At 43.9% G+C, this 9,374-nt stretch overlaps 2 protein-coding genes across 2 annotated transcripts; one reads left to right on the top strand and one right to left on the bottom strand.

The window, feature by feature from the left end:
- Window positions 1-2,026: 2,026 nt before the first annotated feature.
- LOC144711644 (heptahelical transmembrane protein 4-like) lies at window positions 2,027-4,685 on the top strand. Its single transcript, XM_078585638.1, has 3 exons — window positions 2,027-2,317; window positions 3,021-3,291; window positions 3,950-4,685. Exons 1-3 carry the CDS (start codon window positions 2,073-2,075, stop codon window positions 4,586-4,588), a joined length of 1,155 nt encoding a protein of 384 aa, XP_078441764.1. The 5' UTR covers window positions 2,027-2,072; the 3' UTR covers window positions 4,589-4,685.
- On the bottom strand, window positions 4,632-9,132 carry LOC144711643 (WD repeat-containing protein PCN-like). The gene is made up of 11 exons (XM_078585636.1): window positions 8,675-9,132; window positions 8,435-8,578; window positions 7,619-7,916; window positions 7,470-7,533; window positions 7,279-7,386; window positions 7,019-7,181; window positions 6,685-6,841; window positions 6,012-6,610; window positions 5,749-5,933; window positions 5,176-5,436; window positions 4,632-5,093 (listed from the first exon to the last, which is right to left on the bottom strand). Exons 1-11 carry the CDS (start codon window positions 8,840-8,842, stop codon window positions 4,844-4,846), a joined length of 2,397 nt encoding a protein of 798 aa, XP_078441762.1. The 5' UTR covers window positions 8,843-9,132; the 3' UTR covers window positions 4,632-4,843.
- Between the last annotated feature and the right edge of the window lie 242 nt (window positions 9,133-9,374).

Consider the following 9,374-nt stretch of genomic DNA (forward strand, 5'->3'; position numbering starts at 1 on the left):
TAACACTCTAAATATAAATATAAATCATTTTAATAAGTAGTTTCTTTAGGGTCAACTTATATATATATCTGTCTATTTATCAACTCTTACCATTATCTTCATATGTAGAAGAATCATTTTTTTCATTATGATCACACCTTATTTGAATGTGATTGTTACTAATGCATTCATCTCACTCAGCAAGTATTTAAACTAGCCACATTGTTCCCTACGATATATTTATTTGGTCAAAATTAGTCAATTATGATTTTTTTTAAAAAGAGTTATATCTATAAATAATTTAAATATTGACATGATATAAAGACCATCTTATATTTTTAATTATTGGTTTCATGGATTTCAAGGAAGAAAAGAAAAAAACCAAATATACAATTAAATAGCTTACAGGGCTGACCAGCTCAACTGACCAGACCAACCGTTCTTGTTGAGCCAACACTTGACCTGCCCGTCTGGTCAAGTGGACCCACTGGTTGGGCCAGCTCAACTAGTCGGTTTGGCCTACCACCAAACCCTAAATAATTCAGCAATCTATCTATTTATTCATATCTATCCATATAACTATTTATCTATCTATCCATCCATATATACATATCTGTACATATATGTATATATCAGGCATCTACCTATTATCTATCTACCTACCTGCAAGCTATCTATCTATACATCTATCTAACTAGCTAACTAGCCTTTTATCTATCTGTCTAACTACATATGAATCTCCATCTTTATCTCTCTCTCCCACCCAATATTTATTTTTTCTCTCTTTGCTCGCTGAATAGTTCTTGGAAAGTCAGAACAGAGGATAAAAGAGGCCTTTGAAATTTTTAATGCTGTCTAGATATTTTAATTTTTATGTTTCCCTCTCCAATCATCTTCTGTGGAATTTCCTCTCTCGGCATATTCTCTCATAAACTTCGCCAGATCTTTCTCTCTTTACTCTCTCTCTTTCCGTCCCATTCTCTATCTATCTATCTTTATCTCTCTCTCTGTCCCATTCTCTATCTATCTAACTCTCTTTATGTCTCCCTCTCCAGCCCATTCTCTATCTATCTCTCTTTATCTCTCTCTCTCTCTCTTCCATTCTCTATCTATCTATCTATCTATCTATCTATCTCTCTTTATCTCTCTCTCTCTCCCATTCTCTATCTATCTATCTCTCTTTATCTGTCTCTATTTCTCTCCCCCTACTTTCAATCCATCTCTCTTTTTATTTCTCTCTCCCCCACTCTCTATTTGTATATCTCTCTTCATCTGACTCTCTTTCTCTCCCCCTACTTTCTATCTATCTCTCTTTTTATTTCTCTCTTCCCCCCACTCTATATCTATATATCTTTCTTCATCTGACTCTCTTTCTCTCCCCCTTCTTTCTATCTATCTCTCTTTTTATTTCTATCTTCCCCCAACTCTATATCTCTCTTCATCTGACTCTCTCCCCCCCCTACCTTCTATCTATCTCTCTTTTTATTTCTCTCTTCCCCCCACTCTTTATCTATATCTCTCTTCATCTTACTCTCTTTCTCTCTCCACTTTCTATCTCTCTCTCTCTCTCTCTCTCTCTCTCTCTCTCTCTTTCTCTCTCCCACACACTCTTTCCCTATCTCTTTCTCCCCCGTTCTCCCTCCAAATTCTCTCTCTGTACATATCATATATATAGAAAAATAGAAATATATATATTTATCCGACTTGGTCTAGAAATCTATAAACATGTATTCATCAATATGTAGCTACCTATATCTACCCATCCATCACTATACATCTATCCCTACTCTCAATACGCTTTATATAAATATATACATCAAAGACATACATTAAAAATTCCCTACATATCTTACATGATCTCTCTATCTATCTACCTATATGCATTGATCTCTATCTTACTATATATATCATCCATCTCTATCTCTATCTATCTCTATTTAATGTATCTAATGTATTCACATCTATCTTGCTGCTTACATCTATCCATCTCTATCTATCTATCTCTCTATCTAGTTTTTTTCTTCTAGTCTATATATACGTGTATCTCCCGCCCCCTGGTCGGATTTAGGTGGAGAAGAGATCGGTTTCTTCGCATGTCGACGGAGATGAGCAATTCGCAGGTGGGTGGCGATCTCTGCGTCGTTGATGAAGAGGAGAATATCAATAGCGGAGAGCAGATGTGGAAGAAGGTCAAGTACCAGCTCGTGGAATATCACTCCTTGCCGGCATATCTCAAGGACAACGAGTATATTCTTGGCTACTACCGCTCTGAGTGGCCTCTCAAACACATTCTTCTCAGCATCTTCACCATCCACAACGAAACTCTCAACGTCTGGACGTACGATCATTTCATTTTTTTCTGTTTTCTCCAGTTTTCTCTGATTTGATCGCCTGTTTTCTTGGATCGCACCCCTCCATCTCGAATATCAACGATCGGGCGCCTGAAATTTTGATTTTTTTTCTGGGTCATGTTGCAATAGAGCCAGAAGTGAAATATGATATTCAAGAATTGAAGTCGAGTTGTTTTTGTAAAAGGAAGATATAAACGAGGTTATCAGAAATGGTTTCACAGGACTCAGCCGATTGTCTCGACCGCGGGCTATAATTAATAACTTGGATTCCGTGTCATCAAAGGATTTTCTGCAATAATTTTCTGGTATGGAACGCGTGTATCGTCTTCTTAGTCATCTATTTGAACAAAAGTGGTAATTTTGTTTTCCCGTTTATCAAGATTTTCGGTTGTATCTTGATCATCTAATGAGAAAGGTTTCAATTTATTCAAATGAATGATTTGAATGCCTACGGATTCCAACTTCTGAGATCATCCCCTTTGATATTTTAGTGGACAAAACAGTAAAAAAAACGTCATTTATCAAGAACTTTAGTCTTTTGGGCAGTATCATGATTATCTAATACAAGGGTTGGAATTTATCCAAAGAAACGATTTGAGTACCTATGGATTCTGACAATTGGTAACTAACTTGTGTAAAAATTTGATCGTTTATGTCATGGCTCTGACTGTAGAATCTGAAACAATCCAGGCACTTGATTGGTTTCTTCATCTTCCTTGCGTTGACGGTGTACACAGCAATGAAGATCCCCAGTGTGGTTGAGCTGCCTGATCTTCACAAGATGCAGCTAGAGCTCTTGAACTACCTTGCTTCTCTGCCCCACATTCCAGACCTCCATAGCTTCCGCGACGAGCTCAAGACTGCTTTCCCCTCCATGGACGCCCTCTCCTCGTCGGGCCGCCATCTCCTTGACCTTCTCTATGGATCTTCCCACAGCAACACCACTCACATCTCCTTCAAGGTAACCCTTACTCTAATATAAAGTTTCTCTGCGCATCTTCATCTTCATGTTCATCTGAATTTTGACTTTGTGACATGAATCTGATGTTAGTGACTTGATATCCGAGTGAAACTACCAATGAACCCGCTGTGTAAAAAACTACCCTTTAGATTCTACTCTGCTCTCCTCTTCCTTGAGGAGTAATACAAGACTAGACTCCCTCATGAATAAGTTGAGTTATTCAAGTAATACAATAACATAACCGCTTTTCCAGTTATTCAGGTGAAGATACGTTTTTATCCTCTGCTCTCCTCGCCTTTGTGGGTTTAAATCTTAGGCACAACATTCTGAGCCATTGTGGCTGTTGTTTAGGGGAAATGTTGAAGCGCATGTGCTTGCGTTTGGTATATAGATATCGCGTCATGCACACGTGTGCTTTGCACTTGCCTCCATACATGCGCGTGTGAGCACGCTTGTATGTTCCTGGTCCGATCAGAACGGATCTTGTTGAATTCATTGATCCATTATTGTATGCTTCTTAGTTTCTTCATCAACAAACTTCCTGTCCAGAAAAGGTTAAGAGAAACAGTGGTGACCTTGTGATCAGCTATAACTTTTAACAGTGGCAGGTGATCAAGAGAATCTTAACATCTGAATCTGCAATTTGAATATTGTGCAGGAGAAATTGGTGGGAATGAAGGTGTGGGGAGGGGAACCGACATCAAGATGGCCATTCTTCGTGTTCTTGGGAGGGGCCATGTTCTGCCTGCTGGCGAGCAGTGCATGCCACCTCCTCTTCTGCCATTCCCGGCGGCTGGCTTACATCATGTTGAGGCTAGACTATGCCGGCATCGCTGCCCTCATCGCTGCCTCCTTCTACCCGCCAGTATACTACTCTTTCCTCTGCAATCCCGGCTTCTGTGTGCTCTACCTCAGCGCCATCACAGTGCTTGGCGCCACCACTGTAGTTGCCTCCCTTCTACCCGTCTTCGAGAGCCCCAAGTTCAGGCCTCTGAGGGCAGGGCTCTTCTTTGCCATGGGGGTCTCCGGTGTGGTGCCTGTCCTGCACAAGCTTGCCATCTTCCACAACCGCCCGGAGGCGCTGCACACAGCAGCTTATGAGGTATTGATGGGCTTGCTGTATGGACTCGGGGCGCTGTTGTACGCCACTCGGGTGCCGGAGAGGTGGCGGCCAGGTTGGTTTGATGTTGCTGGACACAGCCACCAGCTCTTCCATGTCCTTGTCGTCGCTGGTGCCTTCACCCATTACAAGGCCGGCCTTGTCTACCTCCGTTGGCGGGATGCCGAGGGCTGCTGACTTACTGCCACTTGCACATCAAAAACTCCATCTTGATTGGCCATTGTTGAGAAAATAAATAAAAAAATACTACCTGCCTACCTTCATTGTTTCATCATCATCATTTTCATTTTCTTAGTCTTCTTCTTCCCCCATTAGTCGGTGGGAAAAAAAATTTACAAAATTTCTAGGCAACTCCCTCAGACTGCCCACCACTAAAATCAGAAAGAAAACTAGAAGATACTCTCATCATCATCATCATCATCATGAATTTCTTCACGTTCCGAAAATGTGCCTGTGGACGGGGGGATCGAAGGTCTTGGCCACGTCCATCCAAGACTTCTCCACAACGAAGAGCGAGTGCTCGGAGAGATGGCCGACGAAGAGCACCGGGTGCTTGAACGGTGATAGCACGAAGTTCCTCGCCTCAAAGTCAACAGCCCCCTCTCCCACTTTCCTCTTTGGGCCAGGCCCATTCCCCCGGTCAACCCCCACCGGCATTCCAAAGTCAACCACGCACATTGCCCTGCCCAGCAGACCCAACATTAAGAACCTTATACAGGGCCAGTGAAATATCAAAATATAAGTAGAGAGAAGAGAGAGAGTACCTGGAACTGTAGATGATGACAGAGGTGGAAGAGAGAGAAGGGGTGAAGGAGAGCCCGTTGACCTCGCCAGGAAATTCTTGGAATCTCCTGGGCAGGGCGTGGGAGTGGTACTTGGACCATTGCCCCAGCTGCCTTGCCTCCACGTCAAGGGCAAAGACGCGGTTTGATGACGTCGTCACCACAAGCACGTTCGAGTTCCCCGGAGAGAACCCACCCGCCGTCACCGATGCGCCATCCAGTCTCGGCACAAACCAGTGCTGCCTATAATGCAATCAAAACCACCATAACAATGAGAATTATGTCGGCTTTCAGTCAGGGTTAGCAGAAGATGACTAGGCAACTAAACTTCATAATCATCATCCATGGGTGACTAGGACAAATGATGATGAAGAGATCATCATCCGCGGCTACACGGGGAAGATGATGTGTCATTGACTGATGGACAACAAAGATGAGCATCAATGATGATGATTCATCGTCCAGTTGCCATCATCGTCATACTCATTGTCCAATTGTCATCATCATCCTTGATTCAAAACCCTATCTTCTGTATGAGTTCACTTGACGAATTACTTGTTGATCTCAAGATTGAAGACGTAGATGTCTCCAAAGCAGTTGACTGCCGCCAGCCACTGTCCGTCATCGCTGGCCAGCAACCTTGTCACTGGCGGCTCCTGCCCTCGGTGCTTGCCTGCTTCGTCAGCTGCATGCCGTGGCACAAAGACATGCATCACCTCCAGCTTCTCTGTGTGAATCATCTGCCATACCCAAGGAAGAGAACAACGGTCAACTCTGGACGAATTCCAAGTACCAAGAGATGGGGGCCGAAGACTTACATATATCTTTCTGTCATGGCCGGCGAGGATCAATCGAGATGAATCGACAGTGAAGATGATGAAGTGCGCGGAGGGCAGGCCTGGCGGAAGCTTCCTCTTCGCGACAGAGCATCCGCTGTTGCCAGGCTTGTTCCTCCTCAGCTCGAATAAGCTGGGCTTGGTGAGATCTGAGTAAGCAAACAAAGAACCAGAGTAGGAGAGCCCACTGGAAATGATCCGCTGGGACCCCTTGCTCTTGATCCGGGCAAGCGGCACAGTCCCAGCAATCTTCCCAAAGTCCTTGCCGGTGATGCCAGCACTGCTGCCCCCGCCATGGAGCTGAACAAGAGAAATGTCGAGCCATGTGGGGTACTGCGCAAGGACAATAGGAGCTCTGTCCATGGCAGAATCAAGAGCCAGCTTGATAGGCGGCTGCTGGGGTGTCGGGCAGATGTCATGGGGCGAGAATTTGGAGAATTCTCTGATGGAGTAGGCAAAGAGCTTGGTGTCATCGCCAGCCGAGATCAGCATGGGAACTCCAGCATGGGCCCATTTTGAGTAGCTAAACTCAATGGGCTTCCTTTTACGACGGATCTTGGCCTTCTTCTCCGGCAGGGTTTCTGTAATTATCAAGAGTTAAACTTTGATTGAAAGGGAGAAATACAGAAAAATGGTGGATATGTTGATGACGTGCCTTCAGAGCAGATTGGCGATGCCACGGTCAATGCCCTGATGTCGTGGGTGTGGACCCGGACGTATCGGGCATAGACCCACTTGGTCATCGTCTCTGCGGATGAAGAATCGTCCTTGGAAGAAGCTGATGTCTCCGTGAATAGCTTGTACATGATGACCTGAAAGAAGATGGTAGTATTCACTAAGTTTGGTAAAATAAGAATAAGTAAATGAACAGGAGATGAAAACACAATGATGCAAAACATTTAATCAGAAGCAAAACTTAAAGAGGTTTTACTTAACGTTATCTGAATTTAGGAGTATGAGGAACAGATTATGTTATGTAGTTTGAGTACCTGTCCATCTGAGCCGGCAGAAAAGACTCTATTCTGGCTTGGAGAAGCTTCTAGGGCGTTGACATCACCCTTGTGGTGAGAGTGGGCCTGTAAGAAAGTTCCCAATTTGCTGTCCCAGAATTGAACACTGCCAGAACTATCTCCACTGACCAGGGTCCCACAGCTATCACAAAAGAATTTTAAAAGGGAAGAATTATTTTTAAATTTTTTTGGGGGAAAAAAGTCCCAAGTGAATGGAGATAAATCAAAAGGAGACTTGCCTAAGGAATAGTAATGACCAAACGCAGAGTTCTTTCCCCAAGCCTGAGCCGCCAACGGTGATCCTATAGACTTCATGGGCTTGCGAAGCATCCCAGCATCTGATAAAACTGCAAGAGGAGCCCATACATATATTTCAATGGAAAAGACGATGACGACAAAGGAAATATGTTTAAAAGGTAAGATACTTCACCCATCACTACTTCCAGAGAACAGCGACTTCCCATCAAGGCTCCATGTCACACTCAACATGCGTCCTGAAATTATGAAAATAACTCGTAGCTTCATACAGTATCCCGTAAGAAAAACAGAAACGGAAAAAGGACATATGAACTGACTTACCACCGACTCTTGGAAATGTTCGGTTGTAAGTCAAGTCATCAGACTCAGAAGCAAGAAACAAGCGTATACAACCATCGTCACAGGCAAAAGCTAATCGCCTGTCCTCATTTTGATTAATCTGCCCGTGGGATTCGTAAGATTCCTCGTCGCTATCGCTGGATTCGGAGCTACTGTCAGAGAATATACTGGCAGTTCCGTTCGTTATTGAACGGATATTTGTTTTTGGAGGCTGTGTTAAGCAGGGAGAAGGCGCAAGGGCCATCTGCCAAATCGATGCACCGATATAATCCAAGATCACCTGCGGGCAAAATAGTAATTTAGAGATGCTCAAACAGAGAGTTGAGATATTCAGCAACTCCATTAGCTTTAGTCATCAACTCCATATTACCAGAAAATATCTATCTAGCCATAACATGAAGATCACTTTATAATCTTGATTTTGGATTTTTATCATTTCACGATTATTTTTCCCAGAAATCTAGGCAACAATGATCATCACTAACTAATTGAACGAAGTAAATGTTGTGAACTTCAGATACTGTTCAGAAAGAGCGGATTTTATCTAAAGACGGCATTAGTAAGCATTCCAATAAAACCCCACAAACAGTAACGCTTAAAAACCATTAGATTTTGGAATCTAGATGGGAAGTTGGTTGGTCGAATCCTGATGGATTTAAACAGAAAGAGAGGGGTTTCTTGGCCAGTAAGCTTCCAGGAAATTCCAGGGAACCATATTTCTCCTACGACTGTCCCGAGGAAGGATAAAAATGTACGCACGATTCGTGTATCAATTAAGAACAAGATAATACACCAAACCTTTTGCTGCAAGGAGAAGATGTCCCACTCAGACACCGAGCCATCGAGACTAGAAGAAATAAGACGATCAGGAACCGAGCTTCGCAGGCTACGACGAAACCAAAGCAGCGAAGACACTCTAGACTTGGGGTCGCCTTGGATAGTCTAAAACCCACAAACAACAACAGCAAAATCAACATTCTCGTCAAGACGAGCAGAAATCAAATCAAACACAAGCAACAATTGAAGCAAGAGCCGCACCAACTGACAATGCCAACCCACAGAACCAGGAGAGACAAGCCAAATCTCCAACGACCCATCTTCCCTAGCGGCCGCAACGCGCGACCCATCAGAGCTCGTGGCAAGCGCCACAACAGCGGAGGGCTTCCACTCCATCGAATTGTTTCGAAAAACCCAAAATTTCTCCATTTCCCTCAGATGGGCAGTAGAATCGAGGGAAGAAAACGAGTACCCACTTGTCCAGGATGATCAAACGGGGGGAAAAAAGAAGGCCCGGCAAAGATCTGCGGCCTCCCCCCACAAGACCGAGCTACGGCTGGTGGGGGGCGGATTCGAGAAGAAGCCAATGACACGAGATTGGAGATGAACAGGCAATCGAGACCCAGATAGCGGGATTTGAGCGCGGTCTTCTTCTCCCAAGAGAAGGGGCGGCGGCGGTCCAAGAAAGCATCAGGTTTTGAAAGGTTTTAGGGTGAGCGCTCCCCTCTTTCTCAGTTCTCTCCTCTCAACCCGATGTGGGTCGGCGGTAACTTCACCGCTTGTGTTCAGGTCACCGCTCCTCATTTAATCACATACTTTGTATATGATTTTCAGAAAATGACAATAGTTGAATTCATTTATTTTTTTAAGTAGCCTTATCTGGGTAACCCCATCCCAAAGGGGTACATAGTTTTAGTTTCTTTCTGGGTGGGGTGTTAGAGTGGATGTAGTGTGGTGCCTC

The sequence above is a fragment of the Wolffia australiana genome, chromosome 14 (assembly GCF_029677425.1).
Source record: "Wolffia australiana isolate 7733 chromosome 14, ASM2967742v1".
Lineage (NCBI taxonomy): Eukaryota > Viridiplantae > Streptophyta > Magnoliopsida > Alismatales > Araceae > Wolffia > Wolffia australiana.